Source organism: Panicum hallii, chromosome 2, assembly GCF_002211085.1.
Source record: "Panicum hallii strain FIL2 chromosome 2, PHallii_v3.1, whole genome shotgun sequence".
Taxonomy (NCBI): Eukaryota; Viridiplantae; Streptophyta; class Magnoliopsida; order Poales; family Poaceae; genus Panicum; species Panicum hallii.
Window position 1 is genome coordinate 46,569,797 of NC_038043.1, and position 18,721 is coordinate 46,588,517.

Here is an 18,721-nt window from a genome sequence, read left to right on the forward strand (position 1 = left end):
AGATTTTTCGTGCCATCAGATGGCTGGAGCACCAAATGGATATCTTTTTGACCCCAATTGTTAAGCTTCCAACTTATTGTTCTGTTCTTAATGCTAAATGTGCATCATCTGGCTAGCTGAACCCAACTTGTTGGACATAAATGTGCCTCAGTGCCCAGCCTCCCTCGCCACCTACAAAGTCTTGGATAGCTCCGGTAATCTCACGCGAGACGCAAAGCAGCACACCAAGAAATGGTTGGCACTGTTTACTCTGTACAGTGGACAAAACTACGCCCTGCAAACGAAAGAAATGGTTAAACGTCTAGCCATCGTTCTGAGCAAAACACGTGATATCCCTTCCATTTTGAAGGGCATCACCAGGCACATGTCAAATTCTGTCAGCTTTCTTCCTACAAGGGTACCTACAAAATATTTACAAGGCAAAATTGGCTTGGACTTCTACAAACGGTAAGATCACTCTATTTTGTCTGTATGGTCCCCGCATCCAAACGGATGAAAATGGGGAATAAAATGCTCTAAAAAACAATTTACAGCATCAGAAGAATTCCAGCACAAGGAAAATCAGTTGCTAGTCTTTTCACTGAATCAATGGAGGTAGTCCTCCCTCTGTAGGCGTCAGCCGTTGCCAATCATACAGCACCAAGCCAGCAAGCAGTTAGCATTCATCTAGAAATTAGCTTTGGAAGACAGAGACTCATAGTTCAAGCACTTCCATTACCAAAATCCCTTCACAGAAGCTGCAGTATTCATGAGATCAGCACGATCCCATCAGCAGGCTAAATGTTGTTTATAGTCTGCAGAACAGATGGAATGTCTGCTGCCACCTGATTACAATTTTACAAGTGTGTTAGGTTCAGAAAAGCAAATCAAAAGATTGCAGTAAGTACGAACACAGATAAACACGAAGAGATAAACACTTAATACTACATAGCAAAGCTTCCTTTGAAAAATGATTCAGAAGAAAAGATCAGGTACAGATATGCTATATTGTTGTCGATATAGAATTATACATGAATCATTAATCAATCGTATGCAGCCACAGTATAAAAGCTACCATTGAGGATATTTTTAAACAGAAGGGGCAAAAAATTATAAAAAAACAAGCAGCAAAAATGTAAGATCAAACATGACAACAGAAAAAGAAATGTGCAGCCTTCAACTATAGTGCAGACATGAGTTCTGTATATAAAGCACAGCAAACGTTGGTACACAACTTTCTAAGTCATAATGGCAAAGCACTGACTAGCAAAAGGACATATAGCCAGTTCTGTTTTTGTCTGTAGCATAGTTAAGGTAGCATGAACTTGCCTTGGCTTCTTCTCATTTTTTTTTCTTGGTACGATGAGTCGACGACGGTATAAGGGCTGAAGAAAGCAAAGAGTCAACATCCTCACGTTGTCGTTTTCTTTCTGCAATCAAATCTTTTTTACTACTTAATTTAGTGGATTGGCTTTTCTTGAGTTCTGGCACATGGCTACTTGCTTCATTAAAATGAGATGGATGTGAGGGATCTACTTGTGTTGAATTCCAAGGTCTTGGTTGTTCAGAGAACCTACTAGTTCTCTTGGCCTTATTAGCTATCTTAATATCTGGGTTTGTTGGTGGACAAGCACCATCATTCTTATTTGCTGGATCCAAAATTCCATCATGATTAACTGAGAGATCCACTTGATTTGGATTATCATATCTAGGTTTCTCAGAAAACTTCCTTGCACCTTTAGCATTTTGTATCAACTTATGCAGATCAGGAACTGAAGGTGGAGAAACATCATCTTTCTTGCTTGCTGATTTCAAGTTGAGATCATGTTTCAATGAGCCCTTGATGGTTCCCATATCATTGTTTCGGCTGGCATTCTTTTTATAACTATTATGTGTGACCTTCGGATTCTGAAAGTCTTGGTTAGACGAGGCCTTATTAGTTTCCTTGCAAACATTCTGCTCCGCAGGTATATTCGATTCCATCTGCCTTCTGACACTGGAGCCTTCATGAGAGCCCCCTTTCACTAAGCCTTTAGAAAGCTCTAGATGATTATCATTATTCACAGTTGACTTTTTACCCTCCATTTGGTTTCTCATTACAGAATCCTGATCAATGTTTTCTTGCCGTGAGCTCTTGGTGGATCTGATATTATCATTCTGCTTTTCTGACCTGTCTTCACTAGATCTCACAATGGATTCTTGAGCTTCAAGAACCTTTTGGTCCCAGCATGATGCCCATTTTGAATGTTCTTTAGGTCTTTTACCTTCTTTTTCTACATTCCTTGCAGCATGAGTTGATTGCTCCTGGAGTCGAGCATCAATCCTTTTTGAGCTCATCATAGCAGCTTTTCTGTTATCCTTCTGCTTAAGATGATGACTAGTGTGATAGCTACGAGTAGCACCATGTATATCTCTGGAATGAGGTTGGACCTTTTCAAACATCAAACCATATGGCCGCTTAATTGAGATGAACAGATTCCGTTCTTCAGCATTCTGTACTAAGGAATCCCAGTGTGAATTTGTCCGCAAAGTTCTTGCATTTCCAACAATCCATAGAGAAAGCCTGGCACGTGTCAGTGCAACATTCATGCGTCTAACATCTGCAACAAACCCAATACTGCGTGCTTCACCAGTGCGATGTGTATCATCTGCGGAATTTGACGCTCTAACAGTTGACAACACCAAGATGTCAACTTCACGACCTTGAAACCCATCCACAGTATTTATCTCCATCTCAGCAACAATCTCAGGCCCAAAAAAGGAAGTGAACCTTGAACGCAATAGAGAGAGCTGGCTTCTATATGGAGTAATGATCCCTATTTTCCTAGAGGAGAACTCCAACGGATATCTGTTCACGAAGAAAATATAGAGCCTCAGTTTTCTGCACAATAATAAACTTAGGCAGAGAGAAACAATCCTCTCACCTTTTCTTTAGATAAGTCAGTATTGCAAGAGCTGCGTCAGCTTCAAACTCGTTACAGAGTGACTGTGTAGCAGCATTTCTTCCACAATGTTCACAACCATCAGCAATATCAAAGAACATGTATGGACCAAGATAATCATGATCATGGAATGAAGCTGATTTCTCAGACATCTCAGCACCATCAAGCAGTTTATTTTCGTAGAAATGTAAAGATGGAAATCTGCTAATCTCTGGATGCATGCGATACTGCAGACAAGGCAAAAGAAATGATGCACAAGGAATTAGCCTAAAATTGACTGGTATGTCGCTTTCTATCGATGCATAAATACATAAATAATAAATTAATTAATGAATGGATTAATAGATAAAGATAAAACAAGGTTGGGCTCTACAAATTCATGATATAGACAAATTTTGAGGACCCTGTTACTCCATTTAATAATTTCATCAAGGTTGTTATTGTTCAGCACTAAGATTGCACAAAGCTATTTAGAAGCAGATAGCATAGACTGTATGGATGGCCCAGACAGGCAAGGCATTTAAGCTGTGTCATAGAAACAGAATGATGTGATAATAAACTACCTGTTTAGTCAGCATAATCACTGGGTAACCAGCTCTTTGTAGGCGTTCAAACATGCTGCACTCATAAAGAAACTTGCTAGCCAATCCAGACATCACAGTAGCAGGTAGCTGCTTTGGATCACCAACCTTCAAAGGAACATTGCTAAGTAAATAACTAGTTCAAAATAATTGTACTGCCAAAAAAGTATTATACACAGTACCATTATGCATTTAGTTCCTCTCGATTTCAGAAGCTGAAGTGGAATCAGGGTTGCAGGCTCAAGGGCCTATAAAAAAGGAAACCAAGAAAAACTTATTCTTTGGTTCAATAGAACATACAGCTAGAGCGATTTAAAGAACCCAGTAAGCGCTAAGACAATACCTGTGCAGCTTCATCAATAATAACAACATCAAACAGAGCATGCTCCGAAAAGGTCCCGTATTTATTAGATGAAGCAGTTTCTGAGCAAACTCCATAGATGTCACCTCCGCACCCACTCAGTGTAGTCACAATAATTTCTGCTTCTCCAAGAATTGACTTCCGTACCTTGTGCTTTAGAAACTTGTTTTCATCAGCTATTTTCTTTTCGTGTGCGTGAGCAGTGGCAAGTTCTGCAGAAACTTTCCTTTTCTGTGCATACAAGAAGTTAAGCTTTCCACCAAGAGCTTCATCAGAAACTTCATCGACCTCATTTTCATCAGGTACAGGAGAGCCATCTTCACTTTTATCAGACTCAATTAGTTTTCGCCTTGACTCATAATGTCTAATTCTGTCCACGATCTTCTCCAAATTAGCCCTAAGAGAACTAGAGGATTCAGCATCAGATGAATTTTTGCCGTCATTATTAGTCTTCAGCTCATCCGATAATCTTTGTTCAACAAGTGTATCAATGAAGAAAGGCAATGAATTAGAATGAACTGTCTTTGCATTACCAACTCTCACTATATAAGGCCTATACATCTTTCCGTCAGCACCGTACAGTCCCTCACTGAGTCTTGACACAAGCTCATCAACTGCAGCATTTGACTGCGCACAGATTAAAGCCCTTCCTTTTGCAAACCGCTCTGACGTTCCAGGACATTCTGTCCGAGAATCCTTTTCTAGTTGTTTAGCAAGGGCTGCATCCTGCCAAGCTCTAGTTACAGCAGCAGATTGACTAATCTTTGCTCTTGGCTTGGTAGAATCAGTACTATTCAGGGATTCATTTCTTGGTAACTTGTAAGGGTTATCTGCATGCAAAGATAGCAGTGCACTTACAATTGCTACGATTGTTCTTGTTTTACCTGTACCTGTATAGGGAAAAAAAACAAGAAGAAATTTTTACGCTCCTGACATGTGGTGACTATGGTTGCACAAATTTGCTGATAAAAATTGTGAAAGGACAAACCTGGAGGGCCCTGAATAAGGGACAGATCAAAGTTTGTTTTAGAGCCTGCTGACCCAATGGCAATGCTTACAGCTTGAAGCTGACTTTCATTATATGATGATTTCAATACCTTCCTCAAAGGGTGTGCAAGTCGATCGAGATGCACTTTTCCAGATTTATGATAGCTTGCAGCACAAGAAACAGGATTCAAGATTGCTGGAAGCACTGGGATATCATTTAACGATGAGAGAGCACTGAATTCACGAATTTGAGGGGTCATGCTCATAACCCGATTTAAGAACCACTTACTTCTTTCAACAAGAAGTCGTTTCACTTTATTTAGACGTGCCTTGTTACTAAAAAGAAAGAACTTTATCACAAAAATTAATGCTTTATTTTTATCACTCTCACGCCGCTCCACCTGAAAGAAAAGAAAAATATTAGACAGCACTTAAAAGAGTTTAGTTCATTTCAGTAGCAAACAATGATGGGCAATAACTGCACCTTTCCAAGCACATGGACTTGGTGTTTCGGGTTCTTCAGTGGATCTCTCGTGAGTAGTATTAAATCATTCTCCATGCAGCCTTTGAATTTGATAGACTGACTATTCTCAGGGCGAGCACGGACAATAAGGAATTCATCAACTCTTTCAACTGAGAGGATAGATATGCATCCGCACATCATGTCATCAGGAGGGGTCTCAACATAAGAATTCTGCAACTGAGCCTTGAACTCTTCTAGAACTAGTGGCTGGAAAATCTCAACATATTGAGCTTGTGAATCAAAGCATACAGGAATTTCTTTTAAAGCAGGCTTTTTTACTATCTCAGAAGAAGATAACCCAACAACAGCGAAGTAGTCCATTTCCAATATATTTTTAAACCAGCTACCCAGTTTAGGAGGCTGAAGTCGTCGAGTACTTGTAACCTTAGTGCCAGAACCTTGTCTTCTTCCAACAGGCACTGGAAGCTGAACAACTTGTCTCTTAGGAACCAATATACTAGGCTTTGATGATGGGATTTGTGGCCTTCGGCAGTAATCAAGTGCATGATCCAAAGGATCATCTTCATCATCAGATATATCCCTGAAGATTGACTTAAATTTTTCTGTATCTGATGACAACTTTGGACGCTGTGGTTGAGAAGTGCCACTAACAGATGATTTAACCGATTTCGGTAACAGGGAATTATTATTTGCATTTTTTGGAAGACTCAGCTTTTTCATTCCATCTAACCCTTTTGAGGCGGCAATGCTGCCTCTACTATCTGTTGATACAGGTCTAGAAGCACTAATATTACTAGCTGGAGTACATATCTGTGGTTTTAAAGGCACGTGTCTATCGTTGGTCAGCATTCTTTGTTCAGGAGGCTTAATTTCTTTCGCCATATTGGAAGCAGTGGGTGCATCATTGTCCATAACTGATGACAAGACCTCCTCATTGGACACATCAGCAGCCGGTGAATTATCTTCACTGTCTGAAAGAAGTATTATTTCATGAATATCTGGTGAACGGGAGGGCTTTGTGCTTTCAACATTCACAACATTGTCCATGCCAGTATATCTACCCTGAACTGGAGAAGGAACACTAACAATCGGTTCTTTGAACATTGGTGCGTCAATTAACCCTCCCCTTTTAACTGTTGCAGGAGCCTCCTTGGACAGTGCAAGTTTAAGATTTGAAATTCTATCTTCAAGTTCATCAATATTGACTGCATCTGAAAGCAAGGCAAAAGGTGTTATGATTTTTTTCTAAAAAGCTGCTAAATATATATTAAAAGGTTTGAGCATTATTCTAACCATGTGAGATGATATTGTCAAGATCTTCAATGTAGCACTGAATGGTACCACTATATGAACCTTTTAGTTTTTTCAATAAAGAGAGCATGCACTGTTTCCAATGTCTGATAATCACAGGGAGAGATGATTTTCTCCAGTGGGTCAAGTCAAGAAACCATGCAATATCCATAGGGTCTTGAAACGCTGTCATCGTATTGCGAGATTGGGAGTGGCAATTTATATTGACCCTCTCATACACCAGAGGAAGCAACTCAAGCAAACGAACACAAGATATCTGAAACAATATTTATATATGAAGATATAATAGGTGGAAATAACGACGACCAATCAATATGAACAATGTTGTTAAACTTTATAAGAAACGCTGCTGGAGATTTACCTGACACTGTTTGATACCTATTAGCTCCTTTCCTTCTCTAAGGCATGTGGAAATGAAAGGCCAGAGTGTTGCAGAAAGCAAAGTGCAGAACTTCCCCCAGTTAGTAACATCCACAGCATGTTCTGGTGGGCTATCTACGACACTTGAATACGGTTGCCGCAGGAAACCCCCTTCTGGAGGTTTTCCTGGCTGTGCAACTGGAGGTTTTTGAGCAACAACCTCCTTAAGTAGTTTGCACATGACAAAAAACAAGTGATGGAAACTATGAAAATCTGCCAAAACTGATCTCGTTCCCACCTAGATATTTCAAACAAGTAGACAAAATCATTATTTACTATTTCCAACTTCAAGGGAATAAAGGAGAGAACTTAACGAATACAACAACAACAACAACAACAACAACAACTTAGCCTTTTGTCCCAAGCAAGTTGGGGTAGGCTAGAGATGAAACCCACAGAAAACAAGAAAAAGAAACATAAAAAGGGCACAAGCCAAAGGAAGAGTTAGGGGTAAACAAAAAGTAACAAAGGTCACAGTTCAGGTACGTTAATTGCTAATCTCCAAGCGCTCCTATCCATAGCTAATTCCTTAGCGATATTCCACTCCTTAAGGTCTCTCTTAACCGTCTCATCCCAAGTTAGTCTAGGTCTACCTCTACCTCTCTTTACAGTATCGCCCCGCTTTAAAACTCCACTACGCACCGGCGCCTCGGGAGGCCTCCGTTGTACATGTCCAAACCATCTCAACCGATGTTGAATCAACTTCTCCTCGATAGGTGCCACCCCGACCCTATCTCGAATCTCTTCGTTCCGGACTCTATCCCTTCTTGTATGCCCGCAGAACCAACGCAGCATACGCATCTCTGCTACACTCAGTTGCTGGACATGTCGTCTTTTTGTAGGCCAACATTCAGCACCGTATAACATCGCTGGGCGAATCGCCGTCCTATAGAACTTACCTTTTATCCTCTGTGGCACCTTCTTGTCACAGAGGACGCCCGAGGCCTGCCGCCACTTCAACCAACCAGCTGAAATTCTATGTCTAACATCTTCATCAATGTCTCCATCTTTCTGAAGCATTGATCCTAGATATCGGAAAATATCCTTCTTGGCCACCACTTGACCTTCGAGGCTAACATCCCCATCCTCATGCCTAGCCGGGCTAAAGTCGCACATCATATACTCGGTCTTGGTCCTACTCAGTCTGAACCCCCTCGACTCTAACGTGTGTCTCCACAGCTCTAACTTCGTATTAACCCCTGCCCTACTCTCGTCAACTAGCACCACATCATCAGCAAAGAGCATACACCAAGCGATATCACCCTGTATGTCCCTTGTGACCTCATCCATCACCAAAGCAAATAGATAAGGGCTCAATGCTGACCCCTGATGTAGTCCTATTTTAATTGGAAAGTCACTGGTATCGCCATCACATGTTCGAACACAAGTCACCGCATCCTTGTACATATCCTTGATGAGGGTAATATACTTAGTTGGGACGTTGTGTTTTTCCAAGGCCCACCACATGACGTCTCTCGGTACTTTGTCATACGCCTTCTCTAGGTCAATAAAGACCATGTGTAAGTCCTTATTCTCCTCTGTATATCTCTCCATCAACTGTCGCACTAAGAAAATCGCCTCCATGGTCGACCTCCCAGGCATGAACGAATAGGTAAGAGAAAACAATCATTCTCCTAGATCATCAAATTGAATAGCACTACAACCCTTTAAAATTAAGAGATACCAGATGGTTCCGATCCCAAAATTGTTAGTACAAAATTTAAAGATTTAAATATGACTACATTATTTCTGCTGGTATTCCTCCAGTAACTGCAAGAAACTGACAGTCTGACACCAACTAAGGGAATTTCAAACTTAGGTTCACGCTTCAATTCCAACAAAGCTAAGTGACGATAAATGCCAAGACACAAAGGGAAGTATGAAATTTTACCAGTTGAACTGCATATCTTAGACCCAGAAAAACAGCAGAGAGTGAAGATGCACTCGAGCACAAAAACTGAAGCCCAGAAGTCAAACCCCGTGCTTGGGATACATGTTCCAAGATAGCTCTCCCAACTTGCCGCACATCCTATAATAAGTACAGTAAAGAATAATAATAATAATAATAATAATAACCAGTTAGATGCAATGAGGGGTAGAATGAAAGATAATGCTAGTAACCTTACATCATTGTTGTCAACTAGCGCCAATATCAAGCTTTCTCCCATCATTGGTTCCCAAATCCATTGCTTTTGGAGCCCACAATGTTCGATTTGTGTCATGACATGAATGGCTAATCTAAAAGGTATTACTTTCATGTAAGTATGACATACTGGCAAAAATATTTAGGTCTTAAGGTTTGCAGTCAATGAGAGCTGTCGATATAGCATATAGACTAAATGAGAAGAAAAATAAATTAATAAGATAGGACCAACCTTTTAAATATTTTCAATAAGAGAGTGCAAAACTGTAACACCTTGAGAGTATTGATACAATCCTTCCCACCTCCACCATCATCAGCGCCATTTGGAACTTGCCATGTAAATGTTGAGGAAACTTCTCCAGCATGTGATGATAACCAAGCGTTAACAGGCACCGACGACTCTGTAGCTAACCCAGGCTCTAAAACAGATACATGAGACAATCCCCAAAGGACTGCTTTTGAAAATGCTATGGGTAGCTTAGAGGGTTCCAACTGAACCATTGTAAGATACCATAACAAAGGGATGCATTTCCAATCCTTGCATTCCCGACTTGCCAACTTGTTCAGAACACTGAAGTCATTCCAACAGCTCTGGGACTTTTCTTCAGCGTCATGCGAGAAAGGCAATTCATCATCATCATCGGCAAACATGACAGAATTGCTTACATTATCCTTTTTAACAGCCTCGTACTTCAATTTATAGGAAATCAAGGCAGAAGCATCAGAAATTACGATAATATAGATAAGACCAAGTGCAGGTTGCCGCAATGAACTATGTAAGGATGTATCCTCTATCGAACTGATCAAAGATGGCCCCCTACCAAAAAAATAAACAGAAGATGACATCAAACAATAGATAAATTAAGAAAACCTTAAAGGAGAAAATGAAAAATGGCAATACAGCATAAGTAAAAACATCAGTTTTTTGCTTGAAACAGTCATACAACAATCCACTCTATTATTCAGAAAACAATGAATTGCCTTGGTGGAAATATGTGTGAGCAGTCAAGTCAGTAAGACGGGGGATAGTTTGGCTTGGATTGCGCTATCTCACTCCCAAGTCAGTACATTGAAACAGTCAAAACACCCAGCTCAGAATACAGTTGAGCCCATGAACAGCCCATGTAACACAAACCTGGTAATATGTATGTGCATTGAACACGCAGCTCTCCTGCGTGTTCGAGAAAAAAAAAATATGTATGTGCATTGTGTTGCAAACCCAGCCCAACCTGTAAACCTGGGCCCAGTATAATCCTAATCTCCATATGGTCAATTTAAATGTTAACTAGAATATTGTAGTTCAGAATTAAATAGTTTGACAGCACATGGCCTTGGGCAACATGCTATTTTCTTACTGAATAATTTTTTAAAAAAAAACAAGGCACCTGTATAAGAAATTAAAAAATATAAAGACCAGGAACCATGCTCACCAATAATATAGCACTCAACAAAAGCATGCGTGAGCATAAGAATCCTATGAAACAGTAAAGGTATCTGCTATTAGATATTCAGTGAGCAACATAATGATTGGTTTCCTCTCTGATTCTATTAATCAGCATCACTAAAAGTTTCATGGACTATCACATATGGCCTCAGTATATCATATACATAATGAGAACTCAAATAGATAAACTATCATCAGAATAGACATGATTGTTCATTACCACATATGGGCGCATTCGGTGGGTGGGCAAGGAGGGGACATTGTGTAGCCTCTTTGTACAATAAGAAGGGCAATCTGGAAGGGAAAGGAATTAGAAAAGACATCACAAACACTAACTAATAACAGAATGTGATATTTTGCAATCAGTAAACGAAATGACGACAAACATACAATTTTAAATATCCAACAAAATGATGCAGTAGCTTGGTTACTTTTTACACTAAAGGTGATATATAATTTAAAAGATAGTTTAAAACTCCCATGATGGAACCTACTCAAGGATGAGTTACTTTGAAACACTAAGATATTTTACACTCACCACTTCATCCCCAACACAGTGTTAGGCCAATCCCAAGTGCACAGTTTCATGGCACAGTTACCAACATTGAGAACTCGGTAACTGCGCCGGCTGAGTTTCATGGGGATGAAACTCCTCTCTCATCCCATGAAACTCTCTCCTTCTCTCTCCTCGCCATGTCAGCAAAATTGATGATGTGGCATAGAATTTAATGCTATGAAACTCTCCATGAAACTCCCATTGAGACTGGCCTTATGAAGATGGCTAGTTGTCAAGGTCAATCATGTAATTTATCCCGAAAATCATTCTGCTGCATGGGTATTCTGAAACAAACCATCGCAACAGATGCATCCCTTGGCATGGTGAACAACCTTTCAAGCTAACACAACCATATTAAATTAGTCCAAGTCCCAAAAAGGTGGCATTTTTTTTCAAAAACCAACAGGACAGATGCCCCTGCCCATCATTATAATAAGAAGGAATAAAAGATACGCACGCACAACTAAGTTACATTCGCACGAGACTCTACGATCTAGACAACCAAAACGCCTCTCAGAATTAAGAGTCAGGGGCCAGCGACCTAAAGAGAAGCTCATGAGTGTGGAGGCCCCAGACATACACCATAAGCTACCCTCATTGGCCACCATGTGTAAGACCAAAATAACTAAAAAAGAAATAAAAAATAAATAAGCTAACCTTAGTGGCATTTTTTCTCATCAGATTACTGAAATTACTACTCCGGGTGACTTGATGAAGAAGAAAATATAGAATGTTCCTCCTTTGTTTTTCATGTTCACCGTCTTGTAGTGCTTCCAGTGACTGCATATAAATAACTGACTTATCATATTACATTAACATTTGTTAGATGAGAAGACAATTCACTAAAGGAATGAGAAACATGCCTGAAGAAATGGGAGGAAAAGATCAAAAATTTCTTTGTGACTTTTCTCATCTCGGGTATGAAAACAGTGACCCAATAATGTGTTCCGCATAACACTAGGTGATAGTGTTGTTCTCAACCAAAGTTTGCAACCTAAAACAAGTGAATGTAAATTTTTGCAACTGAGCGAGTATCACAGGTCAACAGAAACTCATAACACACTTACCAAGCATTTCAAATGAAGCTTTGAGGCAACTTACAGCGCACGACAAATCAGATGTGTCATCACTGACGTGGTTAAGTACAATATTCAGGAATACAGGGTACTTTTCCAGAACTCCATCTTCAAAAGCTGGCGCCTCAAGAAACCCAAGGCTGCAGAACCAAGTCAAAAAATTAACAGGCATGATGTTTAGAGTACATAAGGAATAAGTTATGTGTTAAACTTACATACAGTGATTTAAATCCAAGCCATATGTCGGCTCTTTTGAGCTGCACCCTAGGCCTTGAATGTTCTGAAGTAGATGGAAGAACTTCCGCTTCCAAGAAGTTAATATACCTTTGCATTAAGGGTTGCAATGGTTCCAAATCAACTGCTCTCCTGTAAATTGTTGTCAAAATATTTGCATGTGATGACTTTATACTTAAAGCAGACCTGGCTAACAAAACCCATCATATGCCAAAACGTCATTAGAGCAATTGCTCAGATGCAGCTTGCTTACTTGCATAGAGTTAAAATGGTGAGTTATGTACAACAGTAGATTCATTCAACCTAAGATTCAATACTATATGAACTGATAAAGAAAAGTGGTAATGATATGGAAAGCCAGTATTTCTCTTCTCTACTATTACTAAAGCAAGCAATGATTCCTTGGTCCGTCAATTGGAATTCTAATCGGAACCCGGACAAATCAATCGGAATTCTAATCGGAACCTGAATAAATCAATCGGAATCCCAATCGGAACCCGGACAATCAATACCTCTTGCGGTCACGGCATGGCATGTTCACGGAGTGAACTAAAAGAGCACAAAGTTGGTGGTCTTATGTAGATCCGGGTAAAGTTTAAATTACCCGTAGCAACGCACGGGCACCGTGCTAGTAAAGGATAAATACAGAAGAAGCATTTGTGTCCCTCTCATGTTTCAACATTATAAGTCAGCATACCCTTCTATTAGGATTTTACTGTAGAAATCATGGTTCTTAAGGCAGTAAAGGTGACGCATGGCTGTCCACCCCCTTCCAAATGCCTAGGCAAGCAAAGGAGACATCTTACCAAGCTTGAGAAATAGCAAAGCAGAAGCAGGGAGGAGGAAAGAACAACAAAAGACAAAAACAAAAAGGGGGAAGGGAAAGAGAATGGAGGAGCTTAGCCCAGCCTACCAGCCAGCACATATATGCCTTTCCCTCTCATAGAAATCCTCCAAGACTCCTCAGATTGGTATGTGATGCAGCCAGCCCCGCGGGTGCTCCCTCAGCTTCTCTCACGCAGCACCCAATTCCTCGCTTGCCTCGCCCACCTCTTTCTATTGTGCTGCTAGGTCCCGCTACTCCTCCCTCCCGCTCCCCTACCCCTAGAAGCGCCCCTGCTGAGATCTTTGATAGCCGGCACCGCCACTGCAGCTGACCATAGAGAGTACTGCACCGTCCACCAGCGCCAGATTTGGCAGACATGGGAGATGCTGTGGCTGCTTGGACCTGCAGGCCGGTTTCCTTCTTGTTTTTCCTATGTTTTCCTCCTCTCTCTCACTTTCCCTCTCTTGAATTTTGGCAGCGACAGAGACACCCAGGACCTATGAGCGCCTATGGTATGCTACGGAAATGTCTTGTAACTTTCTTGGCTCGTGATGAACGGACAAGTGGAGAGTATTACCTCAGTTTCCCCATGGATCGAGCCAATCGAAGCCCAATGGCCCGAGCTTTGCCAGTTTTGAAGAAAAGTAGGGCATAGACACCCTAAATTTGAAAGTTTTAAAAACATTGTGAGATACAGGTGGACAATCTTACAATACTATCTGAGCATTAGGCTAAAATAATGGTGAGAAACATGTATCCTGGACTACTGGATCATACAGAAAAACGCCAGCTTTTAAGTCTCCATGACTCAACTGAGATACTTGCTGTGCTATGAGCAGGGATCAAGGGAAAAAGTTAGCTTACAGGGTATTGCTGATTAGTTGAAAGGCTCAATTCGTATGATTCATCAATTGTTTCAATGAACATCTGAAACTGATTAGCCAAAGATTGGTCATCTAATAGAACTGGATACATCAAAACCTGCAAACACAAAAAAGGACAGAGAGTCAATCATTGTTGTCACGGAACTTAAGAACCTATGAGATGGTTTTATACAGAGAAGATACTGATGTTTCTTGTTTTATTTTACAGATAAAAGGATCAGGTTCATTGGCAAAGGTAGATAACAAAAGAAAAAGGAAATTAGTTGCTCATTTACAGATATTAAACACAGTACACCATATGTGCAGGCTAATTATGTTCCTCTCGTATTGTAAATATAGCAAAAGACATTTAATTAATTCATGGAATACATGTAGGTTCAATGGGTGTCAATTATCACCTAATAACAATAATAAAATCATCAGGACCGATTATGTGATAATGGCAGATAAAACATTGTATGCAAATGCACTAATAAATAAATGCCAGTTTATCTGTGTACTCCATGTAGTAATGTGACATGTTACTACTCCCAACATTTCTTTTCATTGTCCGCATTACGATTTGAAGAAGTCTTTAAAAGCTATGCTTTGAACATCAACTTATCTTACAACATATCATCAATTGCTACAAAATCAATGTTGCATTAAGAGATATGTGGTATATGAATACATTGATACAACTTTTGTACACTAAAGATGCATAATCGACTAATCGCTAGCCAAACTTACAAAGTTTGAATTTTTAAAATCCCAATACATCCAATAAAAATAAAAGATTTAGTCTCCAGTTAATCATAATTCATGCCCATACTTCTCAAGAAAAAAATGTAAATAAAAGATTCCAACTTTCACAAATTACAAGAGGAAATCAACAAGTTGCAGAAATAGAAACTGAAAAGGCATCACATGAATGGAGCATACTTCGAACATTATGCTAACAACTTCTGCACCATGGCATGAAGGGTCATATTCCTTGAGCTGAATCTTTTTGTTGATCTGTATAAGATGCTCTGTTACCCTCTCTTCATCAAGAAGTCGCAATACTTTCAGAAGGGGATCAACAGTATCTGAACGATATTCAGTATCAAAAAATCCCTGCGCCTGGTGGTGTTCGCATACACATTGTGTGCAAATACCCATTTCTTGAGAAACTCGTCTCCAAATTATTCTAAGAGATGAGTTCTCATCTTCATCATCAAAGAAGCCATGGAATGTCTCCAAGAAGGGGCCCATAATATCAGCATATCCACACCAAATATGCTCTTGTTTTGGCAAATTTACCAGGAAAGTATAACAACGTGAAAACCTGCAGATGATTTGACAAATGTGAGGTGTAAGATCTCACTACAATAACAAGGGAAACATCAGAAGAGGCATAACAAACTAGGATTTTCGTGTTTTTGGTGTTCCGAGACAAGTCAATTTTAGATAGACCGAAATGTCTTTCATCATAACCATAGACTATATCAGCTTTCATTTAACGTCAGAATGTCAAGAAAAAAAACAATTGAAAATTTTCTACACAACTGCATGAATTGAAACCCTTCTCACCATTAACTAAGAATTGTTTCAGATCTATATTTCTGCATCATAAAAAAGCAACAACAATAAGTTTCCCTAAACTCAACACTAGATAACTATCACGTTAAGATTGGAACTGAAAAATGCAGAATTGAAATTGAAAAGTTGGGTACTGGTCCTTTAATTTGGTGCCCAAGCAGTGGTCCATATTTGGTTTGCCATGTCATTTGCTTGGTACACAGCTTTACCCATTCTGAAATAATCATCTGGAAGAAGCTTTATTGTCAACCGACCATTCAACATCATAATCACTCATCTTAATACCTAACTCTCTCAGCACATCCAATATCAGAGCAAGATGCAGAAAATAAGCTACATAGCTCATACCATGCTCACTGAGAATGTTCTTGGGGACTACTGTATCTTTTGCAGAAATGTCAGTTCAAACTCCGACGGTGCTTCTTTTCAAAACCAAGTAAATGTGACCCCAGCCTACTTTTTCAGTTATCCAGTGGATAAGTTGTCCACATAGCCACAGTACATGAAACTTTCAACAATGATGGACCACGAAACATAAAATTTGGCTATAAATGCATCATCCAATGTCTAGCACGAAAGCCTGTTACACAATCGTCACATAAAGTAAGGTAATAATGTCCTTGAGCTATTTGGAATGTTCCATTCATGCCAGCTAATCTTAAACCCATAGCATTCATTAGATCCACGCTTTAGCTAGGTAAGTTTACATTCAAGCTAGTGAATCTTAAACTCATAACATGTATGTAAATCCACAATGTTTGCTTGCTACTTAGGTAGTGTTTGGTTGAGAAATGTAAACGGTAAGGGTAATGGTAACCCAAAACAGCAGGATCTGATGCAAGGTAGCGGATTACTGCCTTTGTTTGGCAAACACTTATCAGGTAACCGTATCTCAATCACCCAAGGCGCGCTCGCTCTGTGGTAGATGCAGATTGGTTATCCTCAGCTGGGCATCGTCGTCATCCGCAGCCTTGCTCTCCCCGTTTGCCGGCCGTGGCAGCCACCTCCTGCTCCACCAGGAGTCCGCAGCTTCCCACACCACTGCACTGAAGGAGTTCGCCGGTGCCTAGGAACTCTACTACTGTCCTCCGCCGTCGTAGCCGTCTCCTCACTGGCGCAATCCTCGTATCTGCGGCCGGGACATCCTACAAGCAGGCTGTGTCCATGCTCACGGCCTTTGTGTCCTCGGAGCTGCTCGGCAGTTATTAGAGCAGGAGCTCAGCACCACCGTCCTGCACTCCGCCGTGCACTGGCCGGAGTCCAGCGGCGTGGGCGCGGAACACGCGTTCACGATGCTGCGGTAGGGTGGGGTCCTCCTTGACTCCTGCGGCTACGTGGCAGGGACCAAAATCGTGTGGCAGCAGGCCGAGTTCACAAACAGATCGGACGAGAGTCCGGGCTGAGCGAGGGATCAACTCTGCGCCGCCGTATCTATTATGGGGAATTTTGAGCATTATCGGGATTACACTATGCCGGTAACGGATGTCGTGCAATCGGTATACGGCCCATCTAAACCAAATGGCAACTAACGTAATCAATTGACGCTGTGATCTGATTACAGGGTAGAATAGGCGAACCAAACACCACCTTAGGTGTAACAGACATCATATGACGACCTATGATCATCTGATTCCCTAACCTAAACACTTGATCTATATGCCCTGAACTCTGTGTCCAGTGTCTACTTCTGAGCACATTACAAATCCATCTGCAACCACCATCTAAAAAGTTCAGTTTCACAAAATCCAATCCCTATCAAACAATAATACTGCAACTACACTTCCAACAGCACGGCTTCCATTATAACAATGATTGCATTCATGATGTTAGTAAACCCTGAAATCTGCATGTATACCTCCCAGCATATCGATCAGCTACATTACAAAAGTCAAAGTGAGGAGCACGAGAGACGCCATAGGCAGTAAGGCACCTACATTCGCATCGCGTAATCCAACTAGCCAAAAAGCAAATCCCAAGCCTAGACCCTAGTAATGTGCAGCCAGGTTGCTCGAATCCTAATCACAGGGCAATCCTAAACCCACGACGGCACCCCTAAACGGCTAAACCCGCGCGCGATTACGAATGGTACCGACCGCCGCTCCGCCTTAAGAGAGATGCGAAGTGGGTGAGAGGAGACTTGGAAGGGCCGCAGCCTCACGTACCACTCCTCCTTGGCCCGCATGAGGCGACGGTGCCTAGCGGCGTACGGCTCGCCCCCGTCCTCGGCCTCCTCGTCTTCCTGGATCCCGCGCCACCGCTCGGCCAGCTCGAGACGCCGCTCCGCCGCCATCGCCATCGCCGTGGATGGCGGAGGCCCCGTGATCGGCTCCCGCCGGCGGGGTTCTAGGGTTCTGGCGAGGCGGCGACGTCGGCTCGCGAGAGAGACGGGAGGCTGCCGAAGTGGGGCCTTCGGAATGGAAGGGGATTTGCGAATGGTAAAGCTGCGGGCGCCAAATTATAAGCGCCGGAGGCCTCGTGCTCCGCCTCCGTTGCCCGCCAGTTCCTCAATTTGGGAGGACTACGAGCGCTCTCGCGCCTGGCGGAGTAGCCGAATTCTGAATTTGTCTCGGTATTTTTTCTCTTCTGTTTTATTTAAGGTCTGGCTTGGGTTATCAAACGCGCAACACACCTATCTCGAGAGCTTAACGGCGCGTTTGGTTGGTTGCGTTTACTCCAGCCTGGTCGGTGGAATGCAATATCGTGTTGATTGGTTGCCTGATCCTCTATCTCAACCTGACCTGACGCATAAAAAATACACCGCTGAGCTTGCGCGAGCGCGAACGAGCTGCGTGCAAGATAGAAAAGTTTGCTCCGCTTTGCAAATACATCATCAAATAAGTGCTCCGTTCATCAAGTACAAATTGATGCAGTGAACCAATCAATAGCCTGATACATGCATTCAGCCTGGCTCAGCTCCGCATGGATGGTAAGTG

At 41.5% G+C, this 18,721-nt stretch overlaps 1 protein-coding gene across 5 annotated transcripts; it reads right to left on the reverse strand.

Annotated features, from left to right (window-relative positions):
- Nucleotides 1-62: 62 nt before the first annotated feature.
- Nucleotides 63-18,354, reverse strand: LOC112879987 (helicase SEN1). 5 transcript variants are annotated; one of them, XR_003226226.1, is made up of 23 exons: nucleotides 17,951-18,354; nucleotides 15,150-15,534; nucleotides 14,209-14,325; nucleotides 13,922-14,004; nucleotides 12,504-12,650; nucleotides 12,276-12,424; nucleotides 12,072-12,202; nucleotides 11,866-11,988; nucleotides 10,873-10,946; nucleotides 9,441-10,025; nucleotides 9,192-9,303; nucleotides 8,957-9,094; nucleotides 7,007-7,303; nucleotides 6,628-6,901; nucleotides 5,335-6,545; nucleotides 4,852-5,251; nucleotides 3,846-4,753; nucleotides 3,685-3,750; nucleotides 3,485-3,610; nucleotides 2,904-3,148; nucleotides 1,309-2,827; nucleotides 719-824; nucleotides 63-274 (listed from the first exon to the last, which is right to left on the reverse strand). XR_003226226.1 is itself a non-coding variant. In XM_025944426.1 (22 exons), the coding sequence occupies exons 1-21, from the start codon at nucleotides 18,082-18,084 to the stop codon at nucleotides 1,321-1,323; spliced, it is 7,212 nt and encodes a 2,403-aa protein (XP_025800211.1). In that variant the 5' UTR covers nucleotides 18,085-18,354; the 3' UTR covers nucleotides 276-824; nucleotides 1,309-1,320. The 5 variants fall into 5 exon arrangements, 3 of the variants coding, with proteins under 3 accessions (XP_025800211.1, XP_025800213.1, XP_025800214.1); XR_003226225.1 differs by lacking the exon at nucleotides 63-274 and adding an exon at nucleotides 276-606; XM_025944426.1 differs by lacking the exon at nucleotides 63-274 and having other exon boundaries at nucleotides 276-824.
- Between the last annotated feature and the right edge of the window lie 367 nt (nucleotides 18,355-18,721).